The sequence below is a fragment of the Plectropomus leopardus genome, chromosome 5 (assembly GCF_026936395.1).
Source record: "Plectropomus leopardus strain MGB_pleo_1.0 chromosome 5, ASM2693639v1, whole genome shotgun sequence".
In the NCBI taxonomy this organism is placed as follows: Eukaryota; Metazoa; Chordata; class Actinopteri; order Perciformes; family Serranidae; genus Plectropomus; species Plectropomus leopardus.
In genome coordinates, this window is record NC_142180.1 from 15,777,556 (window position 1) to 15,793,285 (window position 15,730).

A 15,730-nucleotide genomic window follows, 5' to 3' on the forward strand; every position below is an offset into this window, starting at 1 on the left:
TAATTCTAACCGTCTTATAATAACGTAATTAAATGAAATTAAACTTGAACGCGGTTTAAATACACACGGAGAATTTTATCCCCCAAGGTGCTGAATAAACAAAAGGAAGTGACGTAAGTCCGCGTCAGCCTGTTCCGCTCTCTTTTCGTTGAGGCTCAGCTAACGGCCGGGTGGGTGCATGTGTTGTCCAGCACATATTTGTCGGTTTTCAGTGAATGTTAAGTCGTTGAAAGCGATTAAAAAATTATATTCATTGTCGTATATCGATAGTTATTGTGTGTGAAGTGTTACTGGCCCGTTTCGGAGGGAGGAAATAGAGAGAATAGTGAGTGAAAGCCGCGCTAACGGTGCGCATGTGGCGAGGCCCCGCACCGTGCCCACTCTGGGGCTAACGGCTAACATAGCGTTAGCTTCTGACTAAAAACCGGCAAATCATTGTAAATGGTCAAAAACTGTGAAGATAGCACCACTTCGGTTAAAATGTGTTTGTTTCAAAGGTCTTTATGTCGTTGGTTTGGTTTGAAAGATGCTGTCGGTAATCGTGTGGTCATCGAGTTAGCTCGATGTTGGTGTGAACCGGGAAGCTAATGTCAGTTTTCTGTCTCAGCCTGCAAACATGCAGATCTTCGTGAAGACGTTGACGGGGAAGACCATCACCCTCGAGGTTGAGCCCAGCGACACTATCGAAAATGTCAAGGCAAAGATCCAGGACAAGGAAGGTGAGCTGTCACATCATAACGTGATACGAGTCTGCTTCACTAGCTCACACATTATGGCTCGACGAAAACGTATTTGGAGGCCTTTTCTCACTCTTAGATTTACTGATTATGCCAAATGTGTTACAGCAATGCGAGCAAGCTGAACTGGTAAAAGTAGTTTTTTGGCCACCCTGTTAGACCAGTATGCTGTTTGTCTTTGGGAGAGTAGGATATTTAACTTATGAATCATTTTAGGTAATGTAATCCACGTATCTGTCTCTTGTACTTAAGTAGATGTTTTTGTTCACTGTCAAATGTAAAATGGAGTTTGATGAGTTTTGTCGTTTACAGGAATTCCTCCTGATCAGCAGCGTTTGATCTTCGCTGGAAAACAGCTTGAGGATGGACGCACACTGTCTGACTACAACATCCAGAAAGGTAAACTTATATAAATGATTTCATTTCATTAGGTTATGCTTTTAATTCCTAATACTGTAAGTATGGTGCCCCGTTTGTTTTGTTCATGAAAGACCAGAATTGTATGCGTTTACACTGAACCCTTTTAAGATGATAGGGTAAATTGAGTTTTCTGTGGTGCTGTATGTGGATGTAACTGAATGTGAGATTGACTTTAATGTGTCTGCCCACCAGAATCCACTCTGCATCTGGTTCTGCGTCTGCGTGGTGGCATCATTGAGCCTTCTCTCAGACAGCTGGCCCAGAAATACAACTGCGACAAGATGATCTGCCGCAAGTAAGTGTTGAAAATCAGTAGCCTCTCCAAAGTTACCTAATTGTATGAAGTTCTGCTGATACTTACTGTGAAGTGGTATGGCAAAATTTAGATAAACTCTTTTCAAATGGCACCACAAGCAGCGTGCTATCGTCATTGCAGAGTTTTATCAAGAGTATATATGCAGGGTGCTGTAGTTAATGTGTGTGAATGTGAAAAGAGTTGTGGATTCTTATATGCTCTTTTTTTTACTGACCTTCGGTGTTGGCTTTTCAGACATTATTGTATGCCTGGCCTCTCTTATTCTTGAATATTTATGTAATTACTGAAAGGCTTTCAAAAGTGTAAGTGTTTCGCTTTGTTTATGCTTTCAAATAATTTAGCCAGTGTTTCACTCTATTTAGATTTTTTTTCCTCCCAATGTGGTACATATTTTTATGTTTGGTAGCAACAAAAATTAATGTTTTGTCCCCATGAAGTGTATCGTTTTGACTATTTTAGGGAGAAATTTCCTTAAATCTGACCCCTGCCTACTCTTGTTTTGCAGGTGCTATGCCCGTCTGCACCCCCGTGCTGTCAACTGCCGCAAGAAGAAGTGTGGACACACTAACAACCTTCGCCCCAAGAAGAAGCTGAAGTAGACATTGAGACTGAATCGGCTCTTTGCCATTTTGTGTTAAAATAAATGTAAGAAAATGATGTTACTAGTCTGACTCTTATTATTTAGTGGCATGAAGTTATGGGGAATTCTAATTTGAATTGATGTGTGCAGTACATGATCATGAGGCTGTGCTCAGTCACTTGAAATGGCAAGGAAAGGGTAACCAGACTGACTGAAAAAAGGTGAAGCTGGTTCAATAAACTCTCGTTACTGTTTGCCAAATGTTCCCAAATTAAGATGAAAGATATTCATGAGAAAAATTTGGCAAGTAGTTTACGTCAGAGGCTTGCTCTAAGAATCCTGTTCACTGAGTTATCTGGGTAATTCAGTAAACCTGCTGCTTGGAACTGGCGCTGGTTGAGACTAACAGTCGGTGCACTCCAAACCTGACTGGCACGGTGCCGGTTTGTGCTGGTTTTGAGGGTTCTCTGCTCATTTCAGTGTGTTAGAAAACAACACATGCAATTTGAATCAGTCTGAGTAGATGTCACTGTGCAGCACAAACAACAGCGCACATCCAAACTACATCATTTACAATAGACTAAAACACATTTTATGTGGCTGGTGGCAGAATAACAAATGAGGTACTGTCTGTGCCAGCATTAAAAAAATAAGTTTATCACAGCGTTTCCAACACCTCCTGCTGCTCGATGATCAGCTGATAGAAGTAAAATATAATTACCACCTCATATGCTACCTGCACTTGATTTGAACACATTCCCCACCCTTGCTGCTACATGGCAAGAAATGCGCGGCAGCCACTGCCTATTAAAAATTGCCAGCTCAGATCGCGATGAACCAAGTTAGTCCAATCATTATCCACTGACACATTTAATACCAAATTCTTTCAATTCATCAAGAGGAAACTTCACAGGGTTCCTACAGTCATGGAAAACTTCACAATCAAATTTTTCAAGGCTTGGCAAAAGTCATTAGTAATCATTATTAATTCTAAAATAGTAATCAATTCTATTAATTAGCAATTAACAAAATCAGTAAAAATTATTAAAGGTTTTGGCAAAGTAATGGATGTTTACTGCAATGCAGTAATCCTCCGTGCATAACTTTACGCTTATTCTTACGTAACGTCAAAGTTGTTTCCTGTAGCTTATGACATAATGCTCTAATATGCATCCATGCATGATGTTTTGTTCACCATCACGTACATTTATTTTATTTCCTCGGGTTACGTTTCTTCCTTCATGTATGCCAGCCAGCTAAAATTATGTTGAGCAGTTTGAAACTGCTAAATTTGGAAATCGCCAGGCAAGAGGTTCAAGCAAACAAACAACCAAAAAAAAAAGTCTTCAAAAAATCATGGAAAAGGTTTGAATTTTTGTCAATAGAACTTCTTCCTGACTTTAGTCAAGGAAAAAAATACTGTTTAAGTGTAAGATGCAGACTGCAGAAATGCTGAAATACAAAACTGTTTCTTGCCCTCCCATCACACAAAGACCACAGCAGTGACTTTGCATGACAGAGTTTTAATGTTAAACAGTTCTATACAAATATAAGGAACTCATCTCACATTGTCAAATACCATACAAACACCTGCTCTCCTCAAATTCACTTCTGTTGTGACACAAAATCTTAAACTGACCAACACCAGTCGACAGTTTTCCTCTTATGTACCACTGAAACTAACCTGAACTAACTGAAGTATTCTGAGGTATTTTGAGTCTTACTGAAAGGTCAAATGATATCGACAATGGGCGGTTAAACTCCTAACATAAGCTGAATATAAAAAATCTGATTGAGATGAACGTTCAGCGTCATGCAGAAGTTGTGTGTTAATTCCAGTTAATGTGGCTTTAGCGTGAGAAGTGGTGCATCTTTGGTACTGCATTCTCTCTTTTAGCTGTAGCTTGTAACAGATGTCTCAAAAAGGCCTTATTCCAGTGTATTTAAGGAGGGATCCACCCACAGATATTTAAAACATGTTCGGTTTATTGCCATATTTTGTGATGTCCCTCAACCTACATCTAATATTTAACCCTCAGCTGGTGGCCTCTTCATTCCCTAAAATAAACTCTGATATCCCCCCAATAAATGGTATGAACATGTTTGCTATTCAGGATGGAGATATTTAGATGTGAAATGAACATTCCCGGATAAAAAGTCTTTAATATTGGGATTTCTCCTTTAAGCTGTTGTAAATGCACAGTAATACTGAGGCTCTTATTCACTGTCTATTCTAAAATTACAACACCGCTGATTTTGTTGTGTACCTTTAACCCTTAATGTGTTTTTGCACCCTTTTAAGCACAATAATTTAATACTTAACAGATCCTGAAAGGAACCCATTTACTCCTAGTGTATTTGCACAGCGTTAGTGTGCGTTAATGGTACACTGGAATAAGGCTGTTGTGAAGCAAAGTGGTTCTGACATCAACCGCGAGGAGCTCGTGCTGAGGAACTGGTTGGCTGCGTTATTTTCATGCTTGATAAAAGGCTGGAAGCCATCTGTCATAATTTGGTGAAGCCATGAAAAAGAAACACCAGTTGCAGAAAAAAAGCACTGCTGTCACTAAATATATGAGAACAGGCTTTACGGAGTTCTCATTACCTACAAATTACTTGTATTATTTATGAGCAGGCATCAATGCGATAAACCTTATTGCTAATTAAATGATGCTTGCATGTAGCAGCTGATATCAGAACTTTGAGATAGTGGACTAACTAGTCAAAATGATGAAACGTCTGTCTTATTGGACTTAAAAGTATAATATATAATCTCTCAATGTGATTAATGACAAGATAATGCAGGTAAATAACATAACTTATTACTGTATTTTTAATAATGGATTGCTGGTACATTATCTGGTAGACTGTTACATTAAAGGGGGAGTCAGTGTTTCCTTAGAGAGATTATTTGAACTGAACACTCAATAAATACACTCCTTCCTTTGTGTGCCAGATTTACCTTCTTTCTGGCTCCCACTGCCTCTCTCCTTACACATCCATGGCCTTTCCCCTGTCCTGTGCACGAGCGCCCCTCGTTGTTGATTGGCTGGAGTAGTGTTGTGTTTCCCATTTACAGAGCCAGGGAACACCAGATTTCTTTTTTTCAGCGCGAGCAGAACAAACAGCTTGCAGCCCATTAGAAGATATCATCTAAATTTGACAAAAAGTGTACAGGATTAGAGTCGGTGATTGCACCTCGTTATGACCTGTTTAAATCATATTTTGACATGCTAGTATGATTCTGGCACTGCATCATCAGACTGCACCTTATCTGTACCAATATTACTGTCATATGAAGAAATCAATAACTCATCAGAGGGTGAGAGGCAAAGATCAATAGATACTGTGCATCAGAACTTCACATACAAAGCTGACAGACAAGTCAATTAAGTACCTATTTTACTAAAACTACTGCAATTGTGCTTTTTAACTCTCAGGTTGCACACTGCTAGGTATTGTGCACGCACGCACACACGCGCACACACACAGCTTCACATTCCTTGGCAGGTGCAGGGCTTCTGCAGAGCTCATGCAGTGCTCTCATAGTGATCTATGCTCTGCGGCTCCGCTGAGCCTCTCTCTAGAGTTATTATTACTATTACGGTAAATGGTAGCGTTGAGTAACAGAAAAAAAGTACATAAAGAAGAACTGGACCATTCTGTGAACACTGACACATGTAAACAAAATCAAACTTGGCACAAACATAATCAAGTGCAACCTCAGGTTCAAATGAAAAAGGAGGGAAAGCGGCATCTCTGTCCACAGGCCACAGCGACACATCCAGACATTTCCTTCAAGCGCTGATCTACCTGCTCAAAGTGGCCTGGTGAGGAGGACAAACTGACGAGCTGCGGCTTGAACTTAGCAGAGATCTGGCCGGTAGCCATGTCTCATTTCCCATCCTGACTGTGAGTAACCCGTTGATGAACATGAATTATCTAGTGGTGAGAAAAGAGCAGTCCTCATAAAACATAACAAAAATCGGTCGTACGTTGGTGATCCCTCAGTGGAGAGAATGGGAGCAGGTTGTTGCATCTGAGTTTGTTGATGTTGTGGCTGGTGTGAGGCCAGTCCAGGCTGCTGATGGTGAACTGGAGCTGACCTGATTCAGGGTCTTTGCCTCCACATGTCCTTATCCTGACCAGACTCCTACTGGGTGCATCTCCACAGTGCTGAGGGACCGATGACACCAACATGAACTCAAGGCTGTTTTTCTGTAAAAGTAGACACTCGTTTATTCGTCTTTGTATAGCTGTCTTACTCGCAGTGGCTTCTGTGATCTACCTTCAACATTATTATTATAATTACTGCATACCTGAAAGCCGACTCATACAGGACTATTACTATGTTTGGGCCTGAGGATATTAGTTTATTGTGTCGCTGTCTTCTGCCAAACCACAGTGCAAAAAGCCTCTGTGCACAGTCGCTTCGTTGTTTCCACAAACCAAATGCCCAGAATTATAATCAAATAATAATGTTTAGTAGAGGTATGTAAAGGTTATTGTCCATAAAATTATTTTTCAAACATCTAAAGTCCTGATGCGAGTTCTGCTGTTAGAGGACTGCAGTTTTACTGTCTGTGCTCAGACATGGTTGAACGGCTGAGACCTCTGCAGGCAAACAGAGCTCTGCTGGATTCTATTTGACACAGCCAGTCCATTATCTTTGGATTCTTTCCTCGTCTTACTGCTGCTCTTGCCCCTTAATTCATTAAGACAATATACTAATACAAGTGGATTGCCCAACCTCTATTAAATAAAGATAAATCACACAAAAATAAACTCATGGAAATGTCTACTTTTGCAAAATAGCAAGCTTAAAACCAGTTTTGGTGCAAGTCGTCTTTTAAAGGGTGCTTAAAGTGGTATTTGCTATAAATAAATCATTACCTCAGTCCTTTTGAGACATCAGTAACATTACCATCAACAATTGAGACCACTACTGAAAAGACTGTCAGCTCTTATCGGCCACTGCTCTTCATTTTACATAGTAAACCACTGTGTCAGATTTTGGCAAAATACTCTGGGTTGCAATGGCATCAATAAAAGAAGGAGGGCGCTGTTCTTCCAGAGCAAATTGATCTTAAGCTTTTAGAATGGGCATTGGTGACAGATGGTTTAAAAATCATTATATCCTCTTCAGTAGCCGAAGGACAAGCAGCTGCAGGGAACTAAGATAGAAAAAAGTAGTTGTAACCAGTTAGACCACACTGTTAACTGTTTAAGGTTGCAGTATTAATGTGACATTAATGTATTATTCTGCACATAGCACCTATAAGAGGTTTCTTATACCTGCTGTCTATCTGCACTGATCACTGATTGAAGGTGAAGCTTGTATATTTTCCTCCATATTGCCTTGATTGCTGCTCTGCTGATAAACCAGTAAAACACAAATCAAGGCCACATGGGTGGAACCTGTGCTGACTGTGGAGATGCAGCCCATCTGCTGCTACGGCTATTTGTCGACAAGTTTTGCCAGGCTGTGTCTCAGCTCGTTCAGGTCGCAGATTTTGACGTCCAGAACATCGATGATGCGTCGGACTTCAACCTCCGCCTGATCCTGCTCCTCCCGGCTGCAAGCCAGCGTCTTCTCAGCACTCTGGACCCGATCCTCCAGGTCTTTGTTTCTTCTCTCCAGCTCCTACGAACACATTAACTGTCGTTAATACTGTTTACACGTCTGGATGGGATGTATTTTTCTGGATATTTTCTGCATGGTTTGGTGTCCAAAATGGATATTTTTCTTTTATATTTCTGTGAGATTACTGTGAGAATTTTACACAAATGTTTATATCTGCAAAGTGAGCGTAATAATGAGTATAATTTACGGTGTCCAAATTTATGTCTTCATGTTTAAACCCTTTCTGTGCAGTATTTGTGTATTTCTATACTTTTAAATGTCAACATGAACAATGTACAGATGCAAACAGAAGTAAAGAGTAAAACTGCACATTTACACTGAGACAGAGAACATTAAGTTTATGAGCTTTAGAGTTGGTGCAAGTTAAGAAGTTTGCTTAAAAGCAAGGCAGACACAGCTGACCTCTGCAGGTTCAGCCCTACTTAAATGCCTGTAAATGCTTTACTCCTTGTGAGGCTGCCGACTGCAATAAAGTTAAATGAGAATGTCACATCAGGCTCATTTGCTTTAAACTGTTTACATCATAAAATCAAATGTACAATTTTGTGCTCTACGAGGTTATTCTGTATGCCAAATACACCAATGAATAGATTATGGAAACAAAAGGGCAGGAAAGGTCAAATATGAATATATATAATTCGCAAACTGACACCTCCACTCAAATTATAATCTGCAATCTGCATTAGCAAGGAGACTCGCTACTATTTGTTTTCTCCTTGGAGGTCTCCTGTACTGATTATCTGCTGATTATCTGACCTGTGCTGTGTCTTTCATAGGTACAGTAACAGCGCTTTGATTTTCCATGAGTCGACTGTGTGTCTCTGAAAACAGCTTGTAAGCTGTTTAATGTTAAAAAAAAGAAAGAGATGTAATATGGTGAAGGCAACAAAACCAGATACATCAGTAACATCAAAACCACCATGAACATTTCTGCTATGAATATCCACAGAGTAAATCAATAAAACAGACTTGAAAAGATGCTTTAAAGACTGATCTGCTGACCATCAACTGAAAAAAAAAAATCAAAGAACTTCTGTTCACACTAAAGATGAAATGCTTTTATCTCCCTCCCTTTCAGTGAAGTCATTTTCCTGCTTTTCTGCGATATAATACAAGCTCTACTGGGTTAAGTTACAATGAAAATGTAGGTGAGCAGAGCCATTTTTGCAGCAGAAGCACTGATAAATCCCATTCATCTGGTTTTATAAGCAGCCTTGAAAATCAAAAGGTCTGCTTAAAGTCTGTCTTTAAAGTGTTAGAATTTCTTAAGAACCTGATAAAATCATCGTCTCCTCAAGAATTATATAAAAAATTAAAAAAGTGAAAAAAATCAAACATGAAGGATATTAACTGCTTAGCAATCCAAAGTTAATAGACAGTTTACTTAAAGGAGCTCTATACGGTATTTAAAGCATTAACGTAACAGAAAACATTTGCTGTGTGAAGATATAGTAGAGTAATGGCATCCTGAGCAGACAATAAAGCCCAGGAAGAGTAGCTGCTGCTGATGTGGTAGCTAACGGGGATCCAAATAAACAAATCAATAAATAAACAAATACCTCTGTCTGTGTTGTTATATGAGCATCTTTATTCTTTGTTTGGGTAGATGGCCCTGCATCGCACACGTTAGTGCATGTAAGTACCTTGTGTGAATCCTACTGTGCTCATGTACCAGTTGCCGCTGATATCTTGATGCCGTCTTTGTGGAAGCGAGCATTGTTCTCATTGTTGGCACTGTTAGCACTGTTAGCACCATTAGGTGCTTGTTTCTTGCTCAGCCACCTACATGTTGAGAGGTATCTACAGACAACAACTGAATCATAGGCTCTGAATATTGTACAGAGCTCCTTTAATACAGATACTATAATTTTTTTCAGCAAATGTAATTAGTGTGTATTGTTTTGTAAAATTTCTTATTGCTAAAAATTCTCAGTCATACAGAGAGAGAAGTGTTGGTTCCTAAGTACTATTTCAGTAAAGATAGTCTCAACTCTTTTAGTCACCAATTAAAAGCAGGATGAATGGGCAACTTGGCTGAACAAATGCTTTTCAAAATGAGCATTGTGTACCAGTCTATAATGTGCGTAAGCTTGTTTCCCCCTTGTTTTGTTTTTTTTGTTGTGTTTCCTTTCTCTTGCTGTATATAATTGTTAAATGACAAATCTTGTAATGTAATTTTTTAAAGTCACTTATTCTACTTGTAGTATGTGCTCTTAGTGTGCAGTATATTGACCTGTCACTTACCTTAAATAAATTCTTTGTCCATAAAGCCTGTATGAGGTACAGCATGTGCCATTTCCAGTAACAACTTGACTGCAACACAGTGTCTTACAGAGGAGACAAACACACTCAGCTAGCTGTCTTCATCTTACCTGCAGTCTCTGCATGGCCTCCTCTCTCTCCTTCTCAAGCTCACCCACATCTGTTTTTTTGCTCTGCAGGTTGTGAATTTCCTGAAAACAAAGTGATATCAAACTGTCACAACACTGCCTTCCCCCACATCCACCATCTATCCCTCTTTATCAGAACATGGAACATTCATCTTGTGTTTTGAACCAAAATACTTCATCTGGCTTTTAGAAAACCGAGTCATTTATCATATGCCGGGTTTGTGATAAGATTTGGGACACCTTGATGTTTCTGGGGAGGAGGGTGAGTCAGCCCCCAGGGAAACATGCCACCGTGACCTTGCAAGGATGCTGTTGCCAAAAGTAAAACTTGTTTAGATGACGTGACGGATATGGTTATGTTAATCAGGCTGGAAGACATCAGCGAGCCGCTTTCAAGGAGTATTTCAAATTAATGTCCATTTTATTTATCAAGAGAAAATGGGTTTGGGCTGAGCATGCCCTGCATGCATCTGATGGACATTGCTTGGCTCAAACAGAGACAAAATATTCACGAGGTGATACTTTGGCATCATAAAAAAATCATATTAAAGCAAGCCCGGAAACTGTTCTGAAGGTGAGTCAGAGTCCTGAATTCACTTAAAATGTAGGAGGCAGCTGGGGACATCTGCATCTCGTCTGAAGCCTGTGAGGCTGTGGTATTTTCTCAAAGCTCTTCGTCTGAAGAATTAAAACGTATCAAAGATAAATGAAGGACTTAGTGGAAATAGACACTAGAAGGGCATAAGTAAAATCCCCAAACGGTATTCTCCTCGCTACATTTTGTTTAGTAATTAACTTTAGTTTCAGACAAAAACAAGATTATTGAACCAGAAAGATCTCATTAAAAGCCTTAAAGGAGGTTTAGAGGAAAAATACTAAACTGGCAATTATACATTTCAAGCTCCTATAGCTTAATACGTTTACTACATAACAGTAAACTAAATAACAGTTTTACTGGATGCGTTAAGGATTTTTAAAAATATGTATAAATATCAGATGGAGTTGAGGCTGTATCTTTCAAAACTGAAAACAACTGGTAATAAATTATGTGTGCTGGTGTATGTATAAGCTGGCGTTCCACGCTGGAGTTCCCCATAGGACGGTAAATGGATTTGGACAGTGTGCAGTGAAGCGGACTTTTGTCTTGCCTGATCTTTGGCGCTCAGCAGGGCTTCCAGCTCCTCCAGTGAGCGACTCAGCTCCTCTTTTGCAGTCTGACCAGCAGCAGGATGCCCCAGCTGGGCCTCAAGCTCTGCCACCTGGAACACAAACACACAATAAATACTTATTAAGCTAGCACTTTTCAGTGTACTCAAAGAGAATTTGAAAGAAAACAAGAGTTCACAGCCATGCTAACTCTATTGGGCGGTATTAGAACTCAAAACCAAAAATGCTTTGTTGAAATGAAGTTATAGGAATGTTAGGATAGGAGGGGAACTTTTGAAACAGGTGGGTTTTGTGAAATACTTTGAAAACTGAAAAAGTGGAGAACTCTTTTATGAGGTAAAAAAAATCCAGAGAGCAGCAACCGAAAAGCCCCGCTTATCCCAGACTTGGCATGACTGGACTAGGACTCGAGAAGGAGATCACGGAGGTAGGGAGGAGCAACGCTGAGGGCGTTGGAGCTGGTAAGGACGAGTGCATTATTTAAAATTTGGCTGGGAGCCGGAAGCAGTCAGGGAGAATAGGAGGGACATGATCTCTGAAGCAGGTGCATTTGACTAAACAGACAGCAGATTACACAGGTCACGTAAAACAACCTCAGAACTCATCGGCTATCGGTCGGACAACGATACGCCTCAGGGGCAACAGCCAGAATTGCAGGAGTTCAGGTGTAGCCAGAGAATATCCAGGCCAAGGCTTCCTCTTCAGTGTGCCAGGCAGGTAATTAAGAAAAACAAAAAAGGTAAAAAATAGCCGAATTGTTGTCAAACAATAACTGATGGGTTCCAAGATTGTATTTTGGCTACAACTCCACATAGACTGTTCATCTGCTGCTCTAATGTGATTGATCAGTAATAGTCAGACTACAATCGGACTATAAACACAAACCAGGACACTTAAAAATCTTGTAATGTTGCCTGCAGATATTTGCTTACAGTAATTTGTTTATAGAGTTTATGTTAAGTATAAAGTTGTGCAAAACATAATACAAGCCCTCTGTAATTAATATAACACAAAGAAATATTTTTTTAAAAAGTTTTCTTTGTAAACAACACAGTTTTCATTTGGAGCCTGATTGATGAAAGTCAGCATCAGAGCAGACATAAAGAAGCCATGAATTTCAATGATGCTACAACTCTCCATCTTGCCGTTCACTCAGAGGTCCTCTCATGTTAAATTGATTTTAAATTGATTATGAGCCTAAAAAAATAATCACTTCAGAGGTTGTAAAGTCTCTGCCTGATTTAGTTTCATAATTTAATCTAATCAATTAGGTTTGAAGCTGATCAGTCCACGTTTAATGGGAAAATGTTATCAGGTTTTTCCATTATTTGCTCATGAAAAAACAAGAGAATGAAGAAAAGGGTACACAGGATGACACTGTAATGAGGAGAGGTACTGGGATCTTGTTTTAGTAGTTATCCAATAAAAAGCTTTAAAAAAGGCTGTGGGAACCTAATGTGTAGGGTAATTCCATACATATAGAGGATAACACGTGACCCTTCACCTCCAGGAAAAACACAGAAATCAGCTAAATGAGTACTAAAAGGTCTTATTTTAACATATGTGCAACATCAGGGTACAAATACAATAATAAAGTCACACAAATACACTAAAGTTTGATGATCATTACTGATTGAAATGGGGAAAAACAACAGAGGGTCGTTACCTAGCCGCCTACACACATCCATCTACACCATGATGATTCATTTTCTCTCACTCATCTCTCTCTCTCTCTCTCTCTCACACACACACACACACACACACACACACTATACTAACCCGACTGCAATGCTTCTGTGGAAAAAAAAGCTTTACTGCGAGTGGTCAGAGTGCTGAACTCTCTCGCCTTGGAGACTTTTTTTTTAATTGCTAGAGGGATGTGACCTTGTGAAAAATCATGAAAAATACATTTTCCCAGTCTGACCCACTTCCTTATGTTTAACATATTAATGGAAAAGTCGCAGACGGTGAGTGACAGTTTGACTAAACAGGGACAAACTGTTCAGCCTTTGAAGTCTAAATATGGTGCGAATTAAAGTTTGTGGCTTCCTGAGTATCTTCAAGGCACTGACACAGTCATTGTCATGGTTCGGGGTGCAATTCAGGCTGGGCCTTCAAAAGAAAAACAGTTTACTATAATTTTTGCATGAGTGTAATCAGATTAACAATAATCTCATTGTGTCCTGCTTATTTACACAGCTTAAAGTACAACAATAGGATTTGTTGATAACGAGATGCATATAAAAACTGATAAGACTCAGACTACATCATCATGTTGCTTGTTTTCTAAATCTGACATTGGCTCTATCTACCTCTACACAGTTTAAAAACAAACAAACAACAAAAACTGTGTTTATCTGACCTAAAAAAATGGGCGTATTGTTTATAAATTTCTGTGTTGAAAACAGTCAAGTCAAATCTGACAGTCCTCCAGTCTAGATAATTAGATTAAAATAAAGGTTTACACGACAGTCTGAGTATTCTGAGCGTAGCATTAATTGGATTAAATGGATCAAATGTGCGTGTGCATGTCAGTGTGTACTCATTACTGCCAGCTGCTGTAGATGAAACTGGACTTCAGACGTGGTCACAGCTGACAGGTGAAACATTTGTCTGCTAATTTACACTGGGGCTGTATATCTTTAACGCACGGTTACTTGACATAACCACAATAAACATACATCTCTCAACTGTTGGCCAAATACTTAACTGTGAGGACTTTCAGGTTTGAGATCACAGTGCCACTAAGACTCACATTATTCGTTAACAACCCATCAAAAGAACAGACTTATGGAAGAGAGAGTCCAAAGCCTCATTCCCACTGCACAAAAACCCCACTAACACCTGCTAACATCTGGCTTTTTAATGCCACGGGAATGTGTACGACATTCACACTAGAGTCGAATGATTCTGCGGAAGACGCTGGTTTTTATTGCCTCTGGCTCTGATCGGCATTGATGAGGACACACCACCAGGGTGACATGCTGATTTGAGCTCCTTAAACAGCGAGATGCAATGACGTGCCATCACTAATTACCGACACATTTCTGCCTACTCCAGCTTTTACCATTAGAGTCACAATTCAAGTTTCTGTGAATATCTTCTGGTTTTGTTTTGTCTTCTATGATTGTGAACTGACATCTTTGGGTATTGGACTATTGGTCAGATAAAACAAGTAATGTGAAGACACTGCCTTGGGCTCTGGGAAATTTACTTACTTCCACTATTTTCTGCTATTTCAAATGCCAAACCATTAATTTGATTAGCGAAAACAACTGACAGATTGATTAGTAATGATAATAGTAGTTTGTTGTAGCCTTGGATATGTAGAAATGCTGCTTTGTCCTTGTATTGATAATGTATGATAGGTAAGAGAGTGTTAAAGAAATCTGAGATAAAAATAAGGAAAACAGAAACTTTAACTCTTGACCTCATTAGTTTTAGTTATTTTAGTGTTGGTAATGCAGGGATAATCAAAACAGCTGCCATTTCTTACATTTCAATTCACCCTGGATATCTGCATCAGCTCAATGTCTGAAATGTAAATGTGTGTGAAAAGAAGGAGGTTTTTCTGCTCCCACGTCAACATTTCCCTTTCCCTCCCTTTAGCATCTCCTCTGCATTTTCACAGTCAATTAGAAAGTGGCTCTTTATAGATTCCACACTACGCCATGTTGTGCCCCGGGGTTCAGAAAACTGCCGTGGGTTGAAGGAGGGGTGGGGTCCGTGTGATCCCAGAGGGCTCAACCCCTACATATCCCTCTGTATGTGACAGCTTCTGTCCCCAGAGGGAAGAGCAGCTCAGTGTCTCTGAACTCCACACAAATATACATGAATCTGTGAAACACCCATTTTTTTTTTCAAAATGAATGTTCCCAGGAAGGTTTAATCTTAACAGATTGACAGGAGATTGAAAAATCAATGGGGTTATATTTTATATACACAGTGTATTTGTGCAGGAGAAGTGTGCTGAATAAGATATCAGTGCAGATGCAGCAAAACAACATCAACACCCAAATAAATAAATAAATAAATAAATAAAAATATGATGACTGTCCAACACTGATCACCCTGATTTCACAGTTTATTATTCAGTATATTCTACAAAAGGTACATTGGGAATGCCTTTCTGTTTGGGATGTATACAATATGTTCACTTTGGATTCAGGGCAGGCAGAATTGATTGCAATGATGACCTTGTTTAAAGTATAGATGAGGACGTACAGCCTCTGCTGTATATCCAGTTATTATGTTCCAAGCTCTCAGCAACATTAACTGTAAACTATTTGGATAATTACTGAATCTAGGGGTCATTTTCATGCAAAAATGCAAAATATTCTCAGGTTTTAGCTTCTGAAACATAATGAGTTGCTGCTATCTTTGAAGTATATTACAGTAAGTTGTATACCTTTAGGTTTTGGCTGGACAAAACAATCACATTTAAGACATTTCATACCCCTTGTCCACCAGATTAGG

At 39.4% G+C, this 15,730-nt stretch overlaps 2 protein-coding genes across 4 annotated transcripts in view; one reads left to right on the top strand and one right to left on the bottom strand.

Annotated features, from left to right (window-relative positions):
- Window positions 1–83: 83 nt before the first annotated feature.
- On the top strand, window positions 84–2,130 carry LOC121962389 (ubiquitin-ribosomal protein eL40 fusion protein). Of its 2 annotated transcripts, none has more exons than XM_042512651.2 (5): window positions 84–170; window positions 608–719; window positions 1,050–1,136; window positions 1,350–1,452; window positions 1,979–2,130. In XM_042512651.2, exons 2-5 carry the CDS (start codon window positions 617–619, stop codon window positions 2,070–2,072), a joined length of 387 nt encoding a protein of 128 aa, XP_042368585.1. In that variant the 5' UTR covers window positions 84–170; window positions 608–616; the 3' UTR covers window positions 2,073–2,130. The 2 variants fall into 2 exon arrangements, with proteins under 2 accessions (XP_042368585.1, XP_087933722.1); XM_088077596.1 differs by having other exon boundaries at window positions 152–174.
- Window positions 2,131–3,556: 1,426 nt separating this feature from the next.
- The window catches only part of LOC121965043 (homer protein homolog 3-like), a 59,363-nt gene continuing 47,189 nt past the window's right edge, over window positions 3,557–15,730 (bottom strand). For both annotated transcript variants that reach the window (XM_088077597.1, XM_042515218.2), the window contains 3 exons: window positions 11,236–11,346; window positions 10,070–10,150; window positions 3,557–7,697 (listed from right to left, as the gene is read on the bottom strand). In XM_088077597.1, coding sequence (XP_087933723.1) covers window positions 7,512–7,697; window positions 10,070–10,150; window positions 11,236–11,346 — 378 coding nt within the window. In that variant the 3' untranslated portion in view covers window positions 3,557–7,511. The remainder of the gene's footprint in view (window positions 7,698–10,069; window positions 10,151–11,235; window positions 11,347–15,730) is intronic.

Coding starts and splice junctions, on each gene's coding strand:
- LOC121962389 (XM_042512651.2), top strand. CDS start 617: ATGCAGATCTTCGTGAAGACGTTGACGGGGAAGACCATCACCCTCGAG. Junction 1,137..1,349: donor TGACTACAACATCCAGAAAG/GTAAACTTATAT, acceptor TCTGCCCACCAG/AATCCACTCTGCATCTGGTT. Junction 1,453..1,978: donor GACAAGATGATCTGCCGCAA/GTAAGTGTTGAA, acceptor CTTGTTTTGCAG/GTGCTATGCCCGTCTGCACC.